Genomic DNA, 22,901 nt, shown 5'->3' on the forward strand with positions numbered 1-22,901 from the left:
TCATCCTGTTGGTTGTTGGTTATGAGAGTTTGTCCCCGTCTTAACCTTCACTGTCTGTGCCTTTGCATTCGTTCCTTTTCCCTGTATTATGCACCAAAGAGCTGAAAAAGCTGTACTTGCAGCTCTAGTTCACAGCCCCGTCACTTGTTAATGCGCACAATTATTTACGGGCTTTTATTTACTGGAGCTGCACAATAGTTTCATATACAGTCGCCGACCGATTTTTCGGACCCCGATTTTTCGGACATGCTCGATTATTCGGACTCGTTCGCGGAACGGCCGCGGGTCCCATAGAGGTCATGTATAGAACGTCCAAAATTTCGGACGCCGTGTCGTTCGATATTTCGAACTCTGTTTGCCCAACCCGCAAATTTCTCTCTTGGGGTGACGGAAAATATTGGTATCATCTGAAATTCGTATCAAAAGAAATCAACCAACTAAAATATTGAGGCAAAAAAATTGGCAGTGATAATTGTTGACATTCCCTTCCTCTGAGTAGAAGAGGTCTGTCCTTTGCGTCTTCGGTTTTGGCCAACGGCCCAGCACGTGCTGTCTGCCCGCGAGTCGCGCGACAGCTCTGTAAAGCGAGCTTCACCTACAGCTCGCATGCGTTAGGTGAAGCCGACTTGCGGACTTGATGACGGCGGTGCCTCTGATAGTGTACATTGACGAAATGTCGCTTCGGGAAATAGAAGCTGATGTCATCAGGCACAGCTGGAAGCGCGTTAAGAAAGCATCGACAAATTTTCCAGTCTATTAGGGCTCAGTAAAGTTTATTTTGAAGCGAAATTCGTTTTTTCGGACTGCTCGATTATTCGGACTTTTGCGCGATCCCCGCCGAGTCCGAAAAGTCGGACGGCGACTGTATTCGATCGCTGTCATGAAATTTAAGCCTCCTGCCTTTTTTCGAGAAGCCGTCGTGTCCTACATAGGACATTTATTCTTCTTTTCAGGTGTGGTGTCAAATGTAGGACATTACTTGGAATTTCCCACAGAACTGGATGCATTCAGATGCATCGCTCCAATGTGCAGGTGTGCCTCGGACTTGGGTCCTGTATTGGAGGTGATCTCCGGATCGAATGCCTCGGCCCTGAAGCTTAACGACGAGGTACGTTGCCTGCGACAGGGAGACCAGAAGCACTGTGCAGGGTCTTCTGCAACAGCGAAACCAAAAGCCAATGCATACCGTACGCATTGGCTTTTCGTCTCCCTGTTGCAGAAGTTGGGAACAACGAATAGCACAACAATTTACATAGTATACATAGGGCCTGACTTTTTAGGGTTAAACCCGTATCCGCCCGACATTTACCCCCCGAACGAAATCTGAAAAATTTGGGTTTAACCCGAATCTACCCGAAAACATCCCGGTCGCGTGGCACACTCATAAGCGTGCATTACAAAAAAGTTTGATAACATTGCTAAACATTAGTTCCATGTTAAGACAAATTTTTATTAAACAAAAAAAATCACCCGAATACACCCGAATTCCTGACGACAGAATATGCCGTAACGGGATTTAACCCGAATACACCCGAATTTTCAAATGAAAAATATCACCCGATATTTGCCCCCCGAATTTGGCCAAAAATAAAACCCGAAAAAGTCAGGCCCTAAGTATACACTAGAGCCCTGCACCATCCGCGGATGGAAGCGGATATCCGCAAGATACTTGCGGGTTCAGATTAAAATACAGAACTTTCTGCGGTGTGCGGATCGGATGCGGATGCGGATACGAAGGTAGCGGATAGGTAACGGATATACCGCGTGCTGTAATTTTTCCACCAGCAATTTATTTGTATTGCGCTGCGACAGCGAGCGCATGCTTGGGTTCACCTTTGACCATGCACGGCCAAGACGGGAGAGAAGGCATTCTGGCGTCTCAAACTGCGCGAGCACCGACGAGGTAGCGTTCCGCGCGTTCCAGAAGTCCCTCCATAACGCGTTTGTTGAAATGTTTACCTTTGCTTGTCATCGTGAGTCGTTCCGTGACAGCATGGAGGCATCCGAAATTATACCAACATATGCTTCCGGCGGTCTATACATGTCCTTCGAAACGTGCGGATTTTGCGGATCAGATGCAGATGGTGCGTTTTGGTCAGCGGATCGGATGCGGATGTAAACTGTTGTGTGTGCTGCGGATGCGGGTCGGATGCGGATGGCAAAAATCTGATCCACGCAGGGCTCTAGTATACACTATACAAGTATAGTGAAAGGGGCTACAGACCTTTCTAGCTTCCACATTTGCTTGTTTGTGTCCGCACAAGCAGTATGACTGAGTGGATAGAGCATTCGCTCATTGGATTTTTTGGGGCATTTCGTAGACTGGTTGGGCAATGGTGGGACAGCATTTAGCGGAAGCGTTTTGCATAGTCGCTCCTGATTGACAGCTTGATTGATTAGGGAGCGTTTCGAGCAGTCTGTAATAACTATGACAAACGTAGTGACGGGGAAGCAGTTACACTGACGGACAAAACACTGTGAACGTTAAACTTTCAACCACGTTTTCAACCAAGTTTTATTGCAGTTGGCAGAGAAAGAACAAACAATCAGTCACACCACGATGACATAAGCATTGTCTCGTTTGCGTCTCACCGAAGGTCCAAAGTGGTCCATGTGTACAGTATGCAAGGGCTCCCCGATCTAAGTTATGAGAAGAATCGGACTCACACAATTTGAGTTGGACTCTGTTAGGGTCTCTTGGACTATATTGCTCACAGTCCCTCGTTCCAAATGTGCAAGAACGGTATGGTCGGTACGTTACTGGCATATCGCTGGTGAGGGCGACGTTCATTTCTGTAACATTTGTGCGCCCAAGTTCAGCCACGTTCGAGGTGAAACAGTCTCAATATTTGTTGAGGAGTAACAACAGTTCGCTGGGTTTGCTACCTTCCTTACAAGCTCGTTGCAGGGAATGGAGGTTGATTCTTCAACACTAGCTTCCCCCAAGCGCATCTCTCCGCACACGAACCGTTCGCCATTGTTGATGCGTAAGTAGTAGTTCGACACATTTGCCACCGGTGGTGTGTATTCGTTGCGCTCATTTTTGCGAAGAACACCGTCCAGGATACAGTTTTCATTACCTCAGTTGCCTCGGCACTAGTTGTCGATGTAGACGTCATCGTGGAGATCTTCTTTAGCATAGAGTTCAACAAATCCGACGGACAAGCCCGGCGGAATAACCACACTTTGTTTCGCCCAAACACAACGCGTCTGTGAGAAAGTGCCGTGATGTTCGATACGTTGAAGACCAGCGGCATGGCCGAGTGGGCTAAGGCTCGTTGGTGGTAACCAAGGTCGTGCTGTAGACTGGGAGGTGGTGGGTTCGAATCCTACCGCCGGCTGTGCTGTCTGAGGTTTTCCCTGGGTTTTCCGAAGACTTTCCAGACGAATGTCGGCACAGTTCCCCCTGAAGTCGGCCCAGGACGCATACTAATCCCCCTGTCCACCACTCCTTCCTGCTGTCCTCTCTCCGTCTGTCCACGTCTATACGCCGCTCATAGCCACAGTTGCTTCGCGGTGCTAACACGCAATCAAAAAAAAAAGATACGTTGAAGACTTCCATCGTCCTCCCAAATTCTTCCGCTCTTCGAAAATGTGCAGGGTGACTTTCCGTCGAATCACAGTGACCTGCCTTGGCTCAGTGAAAGGGTGTCCAGTGAGCAAGGGAACAAGTTGGGCACTGTCAGGAACAATGTAAATGTCCCCTTCGGCTGTGGCGTCATCAGCCTTGAGCTGGGCTCGCGTGTGTTCCAGTGCAGTTGTCTTTCCTGCACTGTAACCGGTAATGAAGATGGGCGTTTTCAATGTATCGTGGTGGGCCTCCAGCTTGTGGGCGTCGCTCTTGCGCAGTGTCACACATTGACTTCCCGTGTCGATGAATGCCTTCACCTCTTTTTCGTGCAATAGCGCACTCATGAAATACTTCACTGTTGTCGGATCGCTCTTCATCGCCGCGCATTTTTGCGTGAGCACAGTTACGTTATCCACTCGTTCAAATGCCTTTGACCGAGCGTCACCTGTTGCGTTGGTGAAAGTTGTCAGCACCATCGGCTTAGAACGAGCTGTCGGGCTCTTTTTACAGTCTTTCGTCTCGTGACCCGCTTTGTTGCAAATTTCGCAACATGGTTTTCTCAGCGGCTTCGGGCACTCAGCGGAATAATGTCCGTACGTGGAACAGTTGACACAAAGAGGCTTGACTTTATCGTTGACCCTTGGTTTCTGAGTTTTTCAGACCGAATCCATGCGTTGCTTCTTTTCTTCCGTGGATGTGGTTGCTGTTGTGCTTTTAGGACGTGGCTTCTTAGCAGCGTCCATTTGTTCGTCTAGTCTTCTCATGCATTTCAACAAATTCTGCGGCGTGCCGAATTCCAGGGCACTGGGGGACCTGATTTTGTCCTCGTCATCGTGTGGCCTTCAGTGATATTCGTTGTCACCGACGTTGTCAGCCGATGTGTGATGAGACGTTTCCAAGCTGCTGGCTGCATCGTCCCCATTAGTCCTTGTTCCGAGTCTGTGGCATGATCTTCGCCGTTTACATTCCGATAGTTGTCAAAGGACCAGATATGTTGAGTTACGATTGTGATTCCGATTGCAATCCTACTTCTGAAATTCTCTAGGCGGCTTTATTAACTATAACTCTGATTACACAGGTTAAAAGAGTACAGGTCGGCTAATACATGTCCGTCCGCCTGATACGGTGGCTTCAGAAGGAATATCCACGTACGCAGCTGTACGAGCTTTTTCTTCCATCGAACCCTGGATGGAACTTCGCTCATTCTGCTCCTTCCTGTTTCATTTGGTGCCTTTGCGGGGCCCTTCTGTCGGTAGGTTACAACACTTGTTCCCTAACTGTGAATAACAACACCAGTCCCAAGTACATTAAGAGCTTTATGGGGAAAAGGTAGCTCCAGATCATACGTTGTTTCGTCAGTAAAATATTATGAACTAGATCGGAGTATCCTATGCCTTTATCTAAAGGAAACTGTTTGTTACTTTCAGGTTAACATACGCCATATCAAATGGTACTTTCTGAGTGATGTCGCCTCACACCTAAGCGGAACTGATCAGAGGAAAGCAGTTCAGAAGGTAACCACTTTGTAAGGCGTGTATTGTCAAAATTGATATAGTACTGGTTCTTGGTACTATGCTCTTGGTTCTCATATTCGGCCCGGATGGTCAGCATGCCAAAGTAGTAGCACTTAACTCCGTCTTGTACATTAGGGTGTCCAAGATGATGTGCACCAGGGTAAAAAAAAAAGAAAAACTGGGTTCTCATAAGCGAATCGAAACTGCAGAATATTGTGAGAATACACGTCAAAGTCGAAGCTGTTGGTCTGCATTTCATTGCTGGTGTATTTGGCACTGCTGCAGTAGAATTTTAAAATTTTAAGTGAAAACTGGTATACCATACAGGCAATGTGCACTAGAGCCCTGCACGTGTCTTGGCCCCCACACCCGGCCGGGCTTGTTATTGGCTGTGTGCTCCGGGCCAGTCCAGACCCGGGCCGACAAACATGTTTCCGAGAGTTAGGCTTGACTGGGTCACACAGCTAATTCCACACAATGGAGGACTATTAGTTCATATCATCACGTGCATGCATCATTCCTGTGCATATACAGGGTGTCCAAGCTAAGTGTGAACATATTTTTTAAATATATATATGTATCACTTCTCCAGAGATGAAATCAATTGCAATATAGCATATGCTGAAGGCCATTCCTTAGGAGGCATTAGCAAACTCCTAAGACAATGTCTTAAGACAAGTCTCAACTTGGGAAGACAGCAATGCCTTGCAGTTTAAAGTGAAGCAAGCTGATGAGAGGAAGCAGCAAGGCGTCAGCAACTTGAGGCCAGTACGCTGTTTAAAGGGATAGTTTGCTCCGTAGCGAAACTGGGAAAAACATGCTGGACGTATTCGATACACAAGGAATATGACTAGGGCCTGACTTTTTCGGGTTTTATTTTTGGCCAAATTCGGGGGGTAAATATCGTGTGATATTTTTCATTCGAAAATTCGGGTGTATTCGGGTTAAATCTCGTTACGGCATATTCTGTCATCAGGAATTCGGGTGTATTCGGGTGATTTTTTTTTGTTTAATAAAAATTTGTCTTAACATGGAACTAATGTTTAGCAATGTTATCAAACTTTATTTTAATGCACGCTTATGAGTGTGCCATGCAACCCGGATGTTTTCGGGTAGATTCGGGTTAAACCCAAATTTTACAGATTTCGTGCGGGGGGTAAATATCGGGCGGATACGGGTTTAACCCTAAAAAGTCAGGCCCTAAATATGACTCCCTGCCAATCGTTTTTGTTCAAAATCAGTGTATTCACTGAGTTTTCAGAATTTTCCTGTGGGCACTGGCAGAGCGGACGGGCGTCAGGGGAGGAGCGTATTACAGGAGGCTGCGATCGGCTCGCGTGTTGTCTCGCGATGTTGCTTCAGGGCTGATGCTCAGGCTTGCAGTAGGAAGCGGTTTCGCTGCCACTGAAATGGCAACGCCCGCTTGTCAGAGTGACGTCGCACGTACGTCTCTCTCTCTGCGGGAAAGCCTACTTGCGTGGATCCCGTTGCTTTCAGGTGCCTAAAATAAATCATATTGTTCAAGTAGCCGAAAACTAATGCACGGACCTGATGAAGTTCTAAATACACCAGCGTCTGCAACAGAAATCAATGAATTGATGCTTGGAAAGCGAACAATCCCTTTGACCTCTACCACCACGAATCCATTTCTCTGCATCATCAGTTTAAACAACTGCTGAAGCGCAAGTCACCAAGCACCAAATTGGTGCGCGAATATTCGAGTTCTCGAATATTCGCGCACCCAATATTCAGTTTTCCGAATATTCGACTATTCGCCGAATATGAACGACATCTCCTGAAAGTGGGTTTCACCGTATGTTTCCCTGCATGAGGTAAACCCTGCTTTACAAAATTGAAGCCTGCTTTACGAAATTGCCAATGCTGCAGGACCAACACAGATGGATTGCACTTTAGCTTGGGATAACGTTAGTCCAAGTTTATTGTGCATACTTTGCCTGAGGAACAGGCTGCGTCCCTCCGGTGTGCAGTTTAGCAATGCCAGTGGGGGATTTCTTTAAAAGGTCGAGACTCTTAAATAATGCCTACAGCCCAGTAACAGAAAGGGTATCTTAAAGATGTCCCTTACGTTCAAAATTTAAGCACAGTAACTTCCCCAGGCGAGTTATACAACACTCCAGCAAATAAGCTAAAAGACGTTTACGACAAACTGAGGCAGGATGTCAGGATGAGGTTTTACTGAGGCAGGATGCCAATTTGTTTGTTTCACGAGCGACCTATGGATGTTCACAAACAACGGCAGCCTCATCTGTGTAGCGTGCCACTGCCTGACATCCGATTTTCAAATCAAGATAATTACCCCAGCATGTACTCACCTGAAAAGCAGTAAACACTATCACGTACCATTAAAGGGTAGGGGCTTCCCACAGAAGAATTACATGTGTCGCTTGTTAAGGCAGTTAATGCCGGAAAAATTACACTGAAAAGCACGTGTTAAACTTTCCATGACTACTCAACATGCGATTCTGTATTCAACATTTTTTCCTTCTATTAGAATTGATATTTGATTCGACTAGTAATATTCGGATTAGCACACCCCTAGCGAAAAGACGTTCCAGTGTCGGTAACTCCTACCAAACACGGAACTACTCTGCCGTCCACACCACAAGATAATACCGTAATTTCACGCGTATAAGCCGCACCGCAGATAAGCCGCAGGACGCGTTTTTTGGGACGTTTTGAAAATTTTCTGGCAGATAAGCCGCACCCGCAGATAAGCTGCGGGCAATACGAGACGACTGATTTGTGCGACAAAGGAGACCATAGAGAAGGCTATAAACCCTGTGGTCCATACTCCGGGATCGGCACAGTGTACAACAGAGGAGGTCAGTTCTGAAGTTCTACCTAGATCGGATTGTGCCCTTGTCGGGTGTTTTTTGTGGACTGATGGGTCAGTGATCTTCCAGAAGACGTGAATCACTGTCACCACTTTCCTTAAAGCTGCTTGGGGGAATGCACCAGGAAGATCAATCTACTCGAATGTGGACCCGTCCCTGTTACGCACTGTTCGTGCATCGGCAGGGCAGTGCTGTTCCAGAGACACTGTCGGCCCTTTCGTTAAAATCGGCGTATGGGGAAAATACCAGGAAAAAATAGTCATCAGATAAGCCGCACCGGTGGATAAGCCGCAGGGCGCCCGTGAGAAAAAAAAATCGCGCATAAGCCTCGGCTAATACGCGTGAAAATACGGTAGTTATTATGAGGCAGCAAAAATAAATAAATTTCATAGCGTTGGCTCGGTCTGAGATGACCAAAATGGTCCCACAACTTCTTGCATGGTACTCTTCTTCTGAGCTGCCCATCACATGAGCAAAAGCCATTTCTTAGGAATATCCGGGGGTGCTCTGTATACTACGTTGCGCTTCTGCACATCTCTAATTGATCTTTGTATCATGTGTAAGCTGTTTGCCTTGTTAGGTGCGGGAAGCACTACCAACTGCGTCGCAGTTTGGGAAGCCATATGCAGTGTGTGTGTGTGGGGGGTGCATGTTGGCTTTTTTTTCGCAGTCTTTTTTTCTAAAAAGTGGTCAAGTTTACTTCACTGTAGAGCCCTGCACCATCCGCGGATGGAAGCGGATATCCGCAATATACTTGCGGATTCGGATGAAAATTTAGCACTTTCTGCGGTGTGCGGATCGGATGCGGATGGCTCGAGGTCGGATGCGGATCGGATGCGGATACGAAGGCAGCGGATCGGTAGCGGATCGGATGCGGATATACCGCGTGCTGTCATTTTTCCACCCGCAATTTATTTGTATTGCGCGCCGACAGCCGACAGCAAGCGCATGCTCTGGTTCACCTTTGACCATGCACGGCGCCAAGACGGGAGAGGAGGCATTCAGGCGTCTCGAACCGCGCAAGCACCGACGAGGTAGCGTTCCACGCGTTCCAGAAGTCTCTTCATATCGCGTTTGTTGAAAGGTTTACCTTTGCTTGTCGTCATGACTAAGTCCTTCCGTGACAGCGTGGAGGCATCCGAAATTATACCAACATGCTTCCAGCGGTCTTTACGCGTCTTTCGAAACGTGCGGATTTTTGCGGATCGGATGCGGATGGTGCGTTTTGCTCAGCGGATCGGATGCGGATGTAAACTGTTGTGTATGGTGCGGATGCGGATAACGTGTGCGCGGATGCGGGTCGGATGCGGATGCCAAAAACCTCATCCGCGCAGGGCTCTACTTCACTGTTCACAGACTTGCAAGTTCTAGCAGGTCGCATCTTGACGGCGACCGGATGAGTAGATTGCACGTTTTGGGTGCCTGTAAGCCACTAATCTTCGCAATCGTTTCAGGTGCAGACACGCATTGAGCAAGTGCACAGCATAAAGACACGGGCACTCAACATACCTGACCTGGAGCTCGGTTTTCGTTTATGGCGTGCAAAGTACATCGAATCTAGGGGACTCCCATGGGTGACCAGGGCTCTGGGGAGCCTCCAAGGAGACCTCTCTCCTTTGTTTCATCTTCCCCTCGCGCTACTGGGACTTTCACGGCACACCCTTACGGCTGTCCTCGCCTCAATCTGGGACGACAACCTGGATCTACAAGCGGACACCCAACGGAGTCTGTGCACTGTCTGCGATGATTTGGGTCGCTTCCTAGACCGTACACTTGGGAGCGACGGCGTCTTGGTTTTGCCGGGCCCACAGCTGCCTCCACCACACCACTTTCAATCCCTCCTTCAAGGAACAAAATTGTTTGGCCCACTATGTCCCTTTAATGTTATTGGGTGTCCCGTCACAATGTGTCCCATAGAGGGCGCTGCCGTGCAGGTAGTAGCATGTAAAGGAAATGATAGGCTCTGTCTTGCGGTTGCTGCCGAACTGGAGCGAGCATTTGGGGGATGGCAAAGTCCAACGCCCATCTGTTAAATGTCCGTCGAGCACAAATACGCATTTTCATTACGCTTGCTTGCAGTGTGGAGTTTGTGATACAGCCTGCATATGGAGACGACGATATCGAGAATATCCACAAAAAGCACACTTTTGCTCTGCAAAGGAGATAAGCATATTGCTGGTTGATCCAAATGGAATTCGCAAGTTCACTGGTTGAGGTCGTTGTCGCTCCACAACGGAGCGGTCTTCGTTGATCTGCCTAGGAAGCTCAGATTCAGCCGGAACTTCATCGATTCACTGTTGTCACTACCAGGTCTCGCGAGGACGAGCAACCCCGAGCTTTGAGCTGCATCAATGAGTTTGCGAGGCGATGACTTCCGCCAGGATCTTGGCCACAGCGTAGTTCTTTTTCGCTGGTGGATTCGGGCGCTCGTTTCAGATTGACCAGGCGAGCTCGCCATTGGACATACAGAACTGCATCGAACATTCCTGTTTATGTGCCTGTGAACAGAATTGCTGGCAGCAGGTTGCACCCTTCTAGTTCCTACGCTCGGTCTGTAGTCCAATACAGTAGTTTGCAACGTAGCTATGCATTGTGGTGCTACGTTAGAGCTACCTTCGGTTATTTACGGAGAAACCTCCTAAGGTTTATTCACATGATGTCTTCAGCAACAGAGTGCCACTGTGGCTAGCAGATTTGCTGCCATAATGTAGGTCCTCAGGTTTTGACTGTCCAGGCATTTACCCACGTCGCACCCACCGTATGTCTGGTGTTTCAAAGCTATTGTGCTGTGTGAGTATTATTTGTACCACAATCCAATTAATTTCCATGTTTTCGGTGTTAATAGTTGTCAGAGTCGAGGGGTATGATGCATTTATTTACACTACTACGTTATTTTAACTCCTGTCGCCGTCGGTCACCGACAACCGTACACCACCGATCCACCACGCAAGACGCACACACCTCCAACCGTCCCGCTTCACCCCCGAGAGAGAGAGAGAGCCCCCTCCCCCAGTCATGCGCGGGTTTCCTCTCTCTCCCAACTTCTCTCCACTCTCCAACTGAACTCTCCTCTCCTGTGGACGCCTCCCAGGTCTCCTGGCTGGCCCGTACATCACATAGTCCACTAAATAGACTATGGCAGCGCACAAAAACCGGAACCAAACTTGCAGGGACCTGTATCACGGCGTCGATTTCGCCTTTTCGAAGTTCGCCTGGGGGGTGACGTCAGTGAATAAACCCTCCCTGTCCCCCGAACTTTATGCAGTTGAATTTTGTTAATGTCACGTTTAGCTCTTGCAAAATACTGCTTCTCTGTGTGACGCAAAGGTGAATAAAAATATTTTTTAAATTTTCCGGCATAATGTCGACGTCCTTTTCTTGAGCCCGGAAAGTATTTTTCGCGTTTTCTGAAAATAGCCAATTTAGGCTACCGCAAATATGTCTCTCCACATATCACGTAACACGGTCAATATTAAAGGGGTTGTGAATTCAGTCCCGAGTATTACATGAAATCAGGTTGAAATGTAGATTTATGGGTGCCAAACATCTCCATCGAAACCCCGTTCACGCTGCGCTCGCGCGTCACGGAGCTAGGGCACTTTGAATGTGAGGAGATCCTTTCAACTCTTGGCTTGCCTCCTCTTCGCCCTATCTCGGTATTACGTAGTACCGAGTGTGCAACGGAAACACATACCGCCGTATTCTTGAACAAGCCTCGACTCGACGCTCCGCCTCGACTCCAACGAGTGGAGGAAAGTGGCGCTGCTCCACTCGAAGAGCCCATGCGTTTCATGAACCCGCTTCGGGGATTCCTCCGCCAAGGCGCTCGTCGAGAAACCGTCCTCGAATAAAGCTGTAGTCTCGTCCCCAGCCGTCTTTCAGGACCACTCGAAAATGTTAACTATCGTGCTTAAAACACATTTATGGCACGAAAAATAAATGTAATTCTTTACTTAATTTCGACCAACGCGCATTACAAATACAAACACAAAGGTCTGCAAGTGTTTGAAGAAGGGTGCAGGTGTTTCGAACAGGGAAACAGACTGATAGGTTTCCTAGTTTTCTGGTCTGGCAATTACAACCACAACGGCAGCAGCTAGCTTAATGGCATGGTCACATCGTATCAAATAATATGAAAGATGATGTCACTGCTTGTCACTCTTCTATTATGTTACAATATGTGGCGTGAATGACTGTTTGTTAGCGGATGGGTACGTTTACCCAACGCCTTGAGGGTAGCTATAAACAATCAAACAAACAAAACAGATTTTACAACAACATCCCGAGCAAAGAATCGAGGAGACCATTCTTGGGGGTCACCGCGAGCATGTCGTACCAACTTTTATGGCCCTCAATCGCGCTCTGCCTAAACGGTGGAGCCTGTTATCCCACCCAACAAACGGAATTCGTACTATTGGAACAACAACTGCAAAAAAAAAAAACATGAATTGAAGATTTGTTGAGCCGTTTCGGTGATAGCTGGAGCAGGGGTTGGGCCAGCTTGATGCAGTATAAAGATTACGGAAAAACATTGAGGAGGCAGATCAGATGTTTATTTTTTTAGATGTCCAGTCAATGCACTGTTTCTTTTTTTGCACCACTTTTTGCGTGAAAACATCCTTCAAACACACCTTCTTTGTGCTAAATAGCGCGACAGAAGGAAAATTTATTACACCTTGTCTTGAAAAGTGTGCTGGCGAGAAGGTGTGGGATTTTTTCCACAACGCGGCACACCGTCGTTTCTGACACATTCACAATGTCTCCCGTGGCAGTTCGAAAAGTCCTAACGCCATAAAATCACATGTCGACGGGCAGCTGTAGCACAGGAGGTAGAGGCAGCCCACAATTGCACACATTTTCCTCCACTGGCAATGTATCCAAAAGGCTTCGTACGGTTTTCTTCATGAAGCGGTACCGTATACCATATGAAGAACTCGTGATCATCAAAATGGTCAAAAGGAGTTTGATGGCCCCTTATTGAACGTTGTCGCTCAGTGGTAATGTTGTCAGCACAAAGTTAAATGCCATCGTGGCACAAAACGCAGTCGATGGACGCAGCGAACGACCTGTCTTCCGCCATGACACCAGCCAAACTCGAGTTGAGGAGCGTTCTCGAGGTAGCACCGATGCTACCTCGAGATTTTCGAGGAATGCACGGAGGAATTCCTCCACTCGAGGGGCGTTTCGAGTCAAGGTCGATTTATGAAGCGCAAAACCGGCCTCAAGGAGCAGCTCGAAGGCGGTATCCAAGTCACACCACACCACCGTTACGTAGGATTCTTTGTCACAAATCAAACCAAGGCACAAAATAATACCAATATAAGAAAAAGGGTGACTATCTTGGTCTTATTATGACGTAATACTGAACTTATACGCGAAGGTGGTTCAAAGAAATGACTGTGCACTTGCTTCCGTAGAGAACACTTGGTACCGTGCTAGCAATGCATGCAGAAAAGCGCTCGAGTGCTCGCACATATTGATGACACCACTATCAGTGTAGTGTAACATGTTATCTCCAGCATGTTATGCACTCAAACTGTATTTGCCGGCGGGTAAAATGCAAGTGGGTTCGATTGAACCTCGGAAGAGCGATCAAACAACTTGCACCCAGTGCTGGTTTTGGACAAAAAAACACTTCATAATTGTCAAATAAATGTACAGAATGGACGCCTATTTATTCCTTGATAAAGAATGACTCACCTGTAGAAATTTCGGCCCGGTATCATTGCCGGTACGGTTGGTACGACCGTAATTGCAAGAAGTTGCCATGATCGCTGCGGCGACTGTTTTGGGTACAGTAAGATGGCGGCCGGTTGCCGCACGATCGCGCTCCCTATCCGCGATCCAGCCTTTTACAATCGAGATCAGTGGTTGCCATCCGCCAAATTGCAGCGCCACAGCAGTCGAAAAGTAGCCAAGTATGGCAACCCAGTTCGCGTCTTCACACATTCTGTATTTTCCTGTGGCGTCTAAGTAAGGCTCCTGAATGGAGCATCGCTACTCTTCGCAAACTGGCCCCCACGTACAGTATCAGGTATTATTTGGGTGGATAGTACAGTGGAGACCGCTTATAACGTATGTCGCGGGACCGCCGAAAATCCGCACTCTATAAGCGGTACCGCACTATAACCAAGTATCACATTTTTGGGCCAGTACATGCCCAAGAATGAGAACCGTGCCGTATATGGGAATGAACAGCACGAAAATTCCTCGCAGAGAAAAATATTTATTGCACATTCTCAGGAGTCTTGAAAAATGACGTGGTTTTTGTCTGTCGCAACGTCCAGACCATGTCTTGGACAATAGCGTCCTCAACAATGGCGATGCAACCGAACGCCTCCTCCCTGAGTCCATTCTCGACCATAGAAGTCCCCCAGTTTCTGAAAATATTCCAGTGCTCCTTTGCTGGAAACCTCTCCCTAGTAGCACAAAACGTCGCGGAAACGTCTTTATTTGGTCAAATTAGGATAGAAGACGATCAGGACGTCAACGCGACGTCTAGAAGCAGTAATTTATAGTATGTTTATAAGACGCGCCGATTTAACGTTTATAATACGTCTTCGGCATCTCTGTTGAAGAGATATCCTAAAGGAAGACCTCCCGTAAACGTCTTCCGTTCACGTTTGCAAGAAGTACCGAGTTTCCGTTTATAATACGTCTTCGACATCTCTTTTGAAGAGGTATCCTTAAGGAAGACATCCTGTAAATATCTTCCGTTCAGGTTTGCAAGACGTACCAACTTACCATTTATAATACGTCTTCGCCAACTGTGTTCAAGACGTATCTTAGACGAGGACGATTTGTGTGCACTGAATAAGTTTACTTTCGGTGGACCTACTGACTGTCTCAAACCAAAAGCAGTAGGAAACACAGGCGTTGAGTTGACGGTGAGTTAATACTCCCAGAAATTTCCCACTTCAGTGTTGTTTGTGTGCGTAACTGAAATAAACTTAGACACCTCACCCTCCATTTTGACTCAGATGCAAGCACGGCTATCGAGTTTACGGGAGTTTCTAAGACGAGCAATGTATAGTATCTGTTTTCCCTTTGCAAGGGAATAGACCACCTCTACGCTCTGGTTCCCCTACGTGTAACGCCGTGGAGGGAGCCTGCTGTTCTTACGGTGGGAGGACCTCTGCTAACGCGGTCCACCTTGGCGAACCGCGTCTTCGATTTTGGCCAAAATGCCACGTGGCAGTGCTGCTTGCAGTTCTGCTTGGAGAAACCGAAAATGGAACGTGTGGTGACGGTGACTGAGGTTGAAAAATGAAAAAAGAGGCAGATCTCCGGAAAACTGTACCCGGTGGATATCCACAGGGCTGAATTTTCTCACATTGAAATTAGTGTTCTAAACATTTTTTGAACGTCTTCAAGACGGCCACAAACACGTCTTCAAGACTCGGGAAAGCGTCAACTTATCCAGGGATAGAAGACGTTATGTAGATCAGATTGAAGACGTCTCCTAGATGAAAATGTGGTTGTGGCTAGACCTTTTCTTGACGTTTAGAAAACGTTTTGTGCTACTAGGGCTGGTACCGTGAAGTCCCGATTGTCGTTCGAGTCGTCTTCCGGCACGCACTCCACACGGTCACGGACAGCTTGCACGATCGCTTCATCCAGAGGCGGAGAGTTTTCATTTTCCCGGAGGGGGCAAGGGCGCACCGCGAAGTAAGTACTCTGGCGAGGGGGGGGGGATATGTTTATTAAGAAAAACAAGAAAGGAAAGGTAAGCCAGGTGGATGTCGGCTTGTTATTAAAAAAAAGTGAAAGGGCGAAGTCAAAAGAGGCAAAGACAATAAGAAAAACAAAAAGAAGGCAAGTAAAGCAAAAGAAAAATGAAGAACGCATAAACTAAAGCTGAAGAATCACACACTCCGGCGGGGCCCTATGATGTATGCAGAAAGAAAAAACAAAAGAAAAGAAAAAACAGAGAGAACGTAAACAGTGAACATGTGCACAACTGAAGGCATTACACCTTTGAAAACTGAGTGCAAAAATAACAAAATGTATTGAATCCTCGGTGTTTGACCCGAAATGCGCGCAATATAATGAATATGGTCAATGAAATGGAGCAGCGGGAGTTGAACCCGCTCCCAACGAATATGCGTTCCGAAGATCCTACCGTTACACCTCACTGGCAGCTGCTGGTACCTTTTCGGCTGCTTCGTTTCATTGATCAGATTGCTTTGGGCGAAATTCAGGCTATGTGTTGTGTCATCCTCTGTGTTTCTTCACCTCACCTTCTACTGTGATAATGAGTATGGTGGGCGGATACATATTTTACAAATTGCGAGATGCATTTTTGGTTTTGTGCCTCTTCGCTGTTTTGACCCGGGCGCTGAGCCCCAAAGGTTGGTGTCAGCCTCTTAGCAGGACTTCCCGGGGGAGGCGGCGCCCCCCCTAGTTCATGTTCCGGGGGGGCAAGGGCCCAAGCGCCCCCCCGCAGTCGGCGCCTATGGCTTCATCTGTAGCCGTTTGTTCACAAACATCAGTATCTTCACCCCCGTGTTGACAAAGTCTTCAAAAGTGCCCGCAGACGAAACAACGTCGTTATCCGAAAGATCGTTCCACACGTCTTGTGCATTGACTGCGTCGCTGATGGCGTCACCATGACCGTCAACGTTAGACAAGCCTACATCACGAACGAAGCCAGCCTTTCTGAAGCACTTCTTGATTGTGGTAGCCTTCACTTAATTGCCACCAGGAAGCAGTGATTATCTCAATGGCAGCCCTGAGGTCGCCTTTTGTGGTTCCTTCCTCTGAAGGTTTAGAACCACTTTTTCGCAGATGTGCTTTCTGTACAGCGCTTTGACCGTCGATATAACGGCTTGGTCTAGGGGCTGGCTCTTGGACGTTGTGTTCGGTGGCAGAAACTTCAGTTTCACTGCTGTCAGCTTGGGCTGCACATTGTGGGCAGTACAATTCTCCAAGATCAGTACAACGTACACACAAAAAAAAGAGGCAGGGGGAGACGATACTGTCTCAATACTTTGTCTGCCCCCTTTCGCGGCAATAACTGGGGCCATACGCACAGGAAGGGAAGCGTATAGCCGACGGACGAGGTCCGCGTCTTCACGTAGCAAGGACCACTCTGCTTCTATAAATTCCCAGAGTGCGTCCTTGCTCCTTGTAGGCGTCCGTCTCTTGCTCATCCTATTCTTCAGGCTGCCCCAGACGTTTTAGATGATGTTTAAGTCCGGGCTCTGCGCAGGCCATGTCAGCTGCATTACGCTGAGGCGTAAAAAAGGAAAAAAGCTAGGCACTGCAGCCCGTTGTCACCTCAATTCATCTTAGCGCCCTGTTATCTCTCCGATAGCGGAGGGGCATCCATTCGCGCTCGGTGCAGCAGACCGAAAAAGAAAGCCATTTTGGCGTTCATTACACTAAAAAGCAAAGTTACCACTACTACCACGGTGGGTCGCCGCAAGCGCACTCTTTCATCCCTCTGCACGCGTGGACTCACCCGCTTCCGCTCGCCGCTAGGGTGTCTCTGCCCAGACAAAATACGCCGCTCGCGCGTTCCGTAAACTTTTGTCCAGCACTGAACCAACTCAGTGTTTAGCAGGCAGTCCACACTCCACAGCACTAATTCTGCCCTCCCTGTCGTGTCCTATTTCGAGCACAACCTGCACCTGTGCTTTTCTTCTGACTAAAACGGCAGTCCCGCCGCTTCCTTTTTGAGCCGTAGAATGAAACACCTGATATTTATTTTTGAAGATTCGAAGAAATTCTTCCTCCCGTTCCGAATCTATCTTCGTTTCCTGCAGCAAGCAGATGTCTATTTTCCTTTCATTCAGCAAATCTGACAGCCCTAGTTTCCGACTGGTTGAGACCAAGCTGTTAGCATTGAACGTAGCTATTCGTATTTTCATGAAGGCACTCAGCTAGTGAGTTTTAGTATACCGTTGATAAAGTTATCGTCTCTATCGGAACCAATCGCACTCGTGCGTGACTCAGAATCTTATCCTCTGATTGGTTCCGGTTGATACGGTGAGACGCTAGCCACGTTATCAACGGTCCGATTATTGCGATAAACCACGGTCGCGTGGATCGTACGGGACGTAAGGTTTGATAACCTTTCTTCGTTTCGGAATAACTGATTTCCATTCCCGTGAAACTGCAGCGTCTTTGAGTGATATCTGATATAGTTCTTTTGGAGTTTTATCCTCCTCGCCCGCCACTTTCGTGCCGAGCTTGTTATCAGTAACAATCTCCATCTGCGTCCCAGTCCCAATTTCTCCTATCTCTGATTCCTTGCCGCTTTCATGTACTTGATTATTCAGTATCCTTTTCCGGCCATTATCAGTAACGGTTTCTTCAATCGCTTCCTTAATTTCTGCATGACCCTCTGATTCCGTTGCGTTGCTGTTTGCCGCCTGATTTGCTTCTAGGTCGTCCATCATGTAATCTTCGTTTGATTGTCTTGTGGCCTCTCTCGTCCTGTCAGCGTATGTTCGCACGCAGCTTTCGCTATCATGCCCAAAGCGACGGCACTCTTTGCGTTTAGGAACTTTACATTGCTGCCGCATATGACCAACACGCCTGCACCTCAAACATAGTGGTGGTCTGCCCGGAATTGCGACAAGGACTGAGTTAGACATTATCTTCAACACGTGAGGGATGCTGTCGGGTTTCACGCCTTCCTTCAAGATCAACTTAAAGGTCCTGGTGGTTGACTCGACGTCTTTAAAAAACTCATCACTGTACGTTTCTCGAGTTACTTTGCTCGGCTCTCCATACAAGCTGAAAGTCTTTCTAACGACATCGTCAGGGATATGGTAAGGTATCCAGTGCACCCGAACGGTGACGATCCTCTGCTGCGCGTCAAAAATTAGGCACCTCCTACCTTTCACACAACACTCCTTCAAATTGACGAGCTTTTCTTTCGCCGCAACGCTCCTCGTAGTAACCATCCACACATGATTCATCTGGTATGCTCCGAAGGCTGCTATATCTTTGGCACTCAAATGGTCCTTCAGCACATTTTTGAAGTCATCACGTTTGTAGGGTCTTCCTGTGATATCGGCGTGAAAGATTACCGTATTCTCCGCAAGCTCTCCAAGTGACAAAGTTGGCAGGATAACTTCGTACTTCTCCGAAGCCCGCGAATCTTCAGAATCCCGGCTAGGCCTAGCCGTAAACGCCTCCCCTTGGGAGCTCATGTTACCGCGTTTATGTGTATGAAGCGCGTTTATGTGTAGCTGTTTTTTACTGCGGGTATCCTCCAGCTGGGCAAGTAGCACGTTGCTATAGCGATCCACACATTTGGCATAGACTGAGAGTGGTTCATACTTTTCAGTAGGACCTGGAGGAATACGTACCGATGGCACAGGGTATCCAACAACAACTTTATTTTGGCTTTGGAGAGTGGGGAGGTTCATCGCCACAGGGTATCCATGATAACATTTGGGAAGCGAAAAGCCGAGTGTCGAGTAGAAATGTTTCGTGTGGAACGACTAATTTGGCCTTAGTACGGTAGCTAATGAACAGCTGTTACTCCGCGGTTTTACAACCCCTCTAATAAAAGTGTGATCACAAAGCGGCGCGAACAGCTGACAGAAAGGGTAAGGACACGAGTAGCGAAGCAGAATGTAGTAGGCCGGCCGTTTGTTTCTTACCTATCCGTGGCTCACAGAATCGGAAGTGGACGATAACACCCGCCCCGCGTGTGTGCTTGTGGGGATTGTCTGCTTTCCGTGAAACGCTTTTGCGTATAACTCATGACACGGAGTTCAAAATGTGCACTGCGAGTACTTGTGCTCATAGCAGTGGCCGCAATAGCATTGCACTCGTACATCTACGGAACTGTGCGCCATGCTGGAGGTCACCCATTTCATCGCACGCAAATGGCATTCGCACACTTCCCATGGTACAAGCGGACGCCTTCCATCAACTTAAGCGGTGCTACAACGGACATCCCCCGTATCTTGCTGTGGACACCATTCTTTAGGTCACGTTTGCTGGGGCTTTCGTCGGAGGACGAAATTGAAATTCCCGAGTGCAGTCGCCGCTGTTTCGTCACCTACAACAGGCACCTTTTCTCTTCCAGCGACGCTGTCGTCTTTCACGCCAGAGATCTGTGCCTGGAGGACATGCCCACAAGTCGTCCACCTGCACAGAAGTGGGTGTTTTGGAGCATGGAAGCGCCGCCCCATTCTGGTCAAATCAAACTCGACAGGATGAAATCAGTGTTCAACTGGACTATGACCTACAGAGCAGATTCTGACATTTCAGTCGCATATGGAGTGCTAAAGAGAAGACAGAATCGTAAAGCAATGGCATTAGCCAGTAAGAGACTCTGGAAAGAAAAGAATAAGACCGCAGTCTGGGTGGTTAGTAATTGTGCCTCAAACAGTGGGCGAGAAGGTTTCGTAAAAGAATTGCAGCGTTACATTGACATCGACATCTACGGACGATGTGGGACTCATGAGTGCCCGATAGATTCCTATGATGCTTGTTTCCGTAAGTTTGAATCTGAGTACTACTTCTGGCTCGCTTTAGAAAATGCACTGTGCCGAGACTACGTGACGGAAAAATTATTTTCCGCTCTTCAGCGCGTCATCGTGCCTGTTGCTCTGGGCGCCGTTAACTACAGTGCCGTAGCAGCACCACACTCCGTGATTGACGCATCTGCCTTCGTGGGACCGAAACAGTTAGCTGATTATATGCAAAACGTTAAAAGTGATTTCCGATTGTATAAAGGGTACCTCGACTGGAAGGACTGGTACGATGTCGTCGGCTGGAATAATGAAAGGTTCTGTTATCTGTGCGAAAAATTGCACAGTGTACACTTTAGAACCAACTCCGTGGTCGAAGATTTGTCGTCATGGTGGATCAAGGACTCAGGGTGCTACAAGTGGAACGACAAACACTGGAGAGATCGGAGAACGAAGGGCAGCAAAGGGTGAATAAAGACACTTCATTTGACACGGTAACGGGACATTTTATTGCGTACATTGCGCTGCACAGATATCTTGGAACACGTGCCCTTTCGGAGACAACTGGAAGAATAATTGCAGCGAAAGTATTGATAATAATGAATGTGGCTATTGTGCACTGTGCGCCTATATTTCATACTCACGTGTAGTGCCGTTCAAGACCATGTTTTATTTGGGACGCCTATCACGTGCCCTGTACCTCTCTTCGAGTACCGAGCACGACATGTACCCCTGCCACACCTGCAGGTTCAATGGGGGGGGGGGGGGGGGGAGGCGTGAGGGAATGACGTTCAACATGAAAAAGAGTGAGGTCTGCCTGCTCAGCGTACGCGGCTAGTTTAATGATTATTGAAAGCAATGACTACTGAAGACGCGTGCAGGCACCACCAAGTGTGTACAGCGTCAACCGGTCAAGAATCATTGGATCTAAAGCTCTTTGAAAAGTTGACACGTGACACGCTGGGTGGCGCTGGGCGCGTGTTCAGTGGGTTCTGTCAATTACCATTGAAGAATGCCCACGTGACAGCCCGGAGATTATTCTGACTAGGCCACGGGCCCGATGTCAAACTACATATAGCGATCGTTATAGCTATAGACGACCCTCTGTTTGCGCACATGTGACGTCACGAGAAGTCTGATTCGAGGTTATATCTTGGTGTGGTGGGTATAGTCATATTTAGGAAGCGGAGAAAACGCATCGGCTGGTAAAGCTGATAGTACGCACAAGCATGCTTTGCGCGGCGGCCAAACGTAATCGATGACGTAGGGGTGCAGGTCGTCTTTTACTTGAAACTGCCGCGGAACGCCAGTGACACGTAATCAAGCTCCGCCTCATCACACGCGATATTTTACCGGCGCGCGATAAGCGCATAGGGATAGTTCGGCGATGGTTCGGTGTTATGCTGTAACGCAAATCGTTGACGTAGCTAGTTTACTTGGCGCTGCTGTGACTGTTAGAAGTCTGAGACGGCAGCGGGTATTCCGCTCACCCGAGGATGCCATAGCGTGTGTAAGCTGAATTTTCCGGCGTATGTCGACCTGCTAACAACGCTGTATGTGCGATGTACGACGAATGCACAGTCACTCGAAGCCAGGGAACTGCGAGGCGAGGCGAGTGTCTGTGAAGGCAATGGTACGTTGATTGAACTTTTGCTACTATATATCATCCTGCTCAGAAGATATTAAATACACTGTGGAAATCCGGTGTTTCCACAACCTCGGGGCGTCAGTCCGTCCGTTCCGTCGCCAAGGAAGACACAGCAAACGAAAAGGTTCAAACAACAAGCAAGGATTTATTCCATACCTTACACAGGCGAGATCCTAACGGCACTCCGCCGTTCAAACAAAAGCCGTCCAAGCCACACGCACCCGTGTGCTTATATATCGGAAACCCGCCCCCCTAACACGTGTCGTCGACCATCTGTCCTGCCATCTTGTGGCACAATCAAAAACAGAGCGGTGGCCCACATCCCCCCACCTTCAAGTGTCCCACCCGTCACTCATAGTTCGTCGTCGGACATCTCGAGGACTATGTCCTCATTCGTCTTGGTTGGGGGTGATGCCTTCAGAAGATCAGGCCTGAGCCTTCTGAGCGTGGCCAATGCTGCGGCGACATCTCCGTGGGCGGTCTGGGCGGTCTGCTGCTTAGCCTTGTGTAGTGGGCCACGTCGGTGAGCACTGCGGTGGATTTCCGGTACTCCGCAAAGCGGACACAAGAGTCTCCTCTCTTCTTCGGTAATTGGGATGGGCGGGTCATTCAGGTGACGGTCAGTTAGGGTCAGTCCCCTGAAGGGGAGAGGCGCCTTGGTAGGATCATCCGTACGGAGCGGACGTGGCTGCGCAGACCAGCGGGTACGGGAGGCCCAGGATACTGGTCTTCCTTCTGACACCACGGTCCAGGTGGCAACAGATCGGTGCGTCGGGGCTGCTGGCGCTGGTCCGCCTGGAGACCGAGCTCGTGATCCCGATGCACTTGTTCCCGGGGACTGTCCAGGAGGCCGGGCACTCTGGTGCTTCCTTTTGG

At 48.3% G+C, this 22,901-nt stretch overlaps 2 protein-coding genes across 2 annotated transcripts in view; both read left to right on the top strand.

Moving 5' to 3' along the window:
• Positions 1-11,294, top strand: part of LOC135400264 (fatty-acid amide hydrolase 2-A-like) — a 36,016-nt gene extending 24,722 nt beyond the window's left edge. The window contains exons 5-7 of the mRNA XM_064632046.1: positions 954-1,108; positions 4,999-5,085; positions 9,395-11,294. Coding sequence (XP_064488116.1) covers positions 954-1,108; positions 4,999-5,085; positions 9,395-9,973 — 821 coding nt within the window. The 3' untranslated portion in view covers positions 9,974-11,294. The remainder of the gene's footprint in view (positions 1-953; positions 1,109-4,998; positions 5,086-9,394) is intronic.
• Positions 11,295-19,504: 8,210 nt separating this feature from the next.
• Positions 19,505-20,896, top strand: LOC135399620 (alpha-(1,3)-fucosyltransferase C-like). The gene has a single exon (XM_064631344.1). The coding sequence runs from the start codon at positions 19,661-19,663 to the stop codon at positions 20,846-20,848; it is 1,188 nt and encodes a 395-aa protein (XP_064487414.1). The 5' UTR covers positions 19,505-19,660; the 3' UTR covers positions 20,849-20,896.
• The last annotated feature ends 2,005 nt before the right edge of the window (positions 20,897-22,901 follow it).

The sequence above is a fragment of the Ornithodoros turicata genome, chromosome 7, assembly GCF_037126465.1.
Source record: "Ornithodoros turicata isolate Travis chromosome 7, ASM3712646v1, whole genome shotgun sequence".
NCBI lineage: Eukaryota > Metazoa > Arthropoda > Arachnida > Ixodida > Argasidae > Ornithodoros > Ornithodoros turicata.

Coding starts and splice junctions, on each gene's coding strand:
- LOC135399620 (XM_064631344.1), top strand. CDS start 19,661: ATGACACGGAGTTCAAAATGTGCACTGCGAGTACTTGTGCTCATAGCA.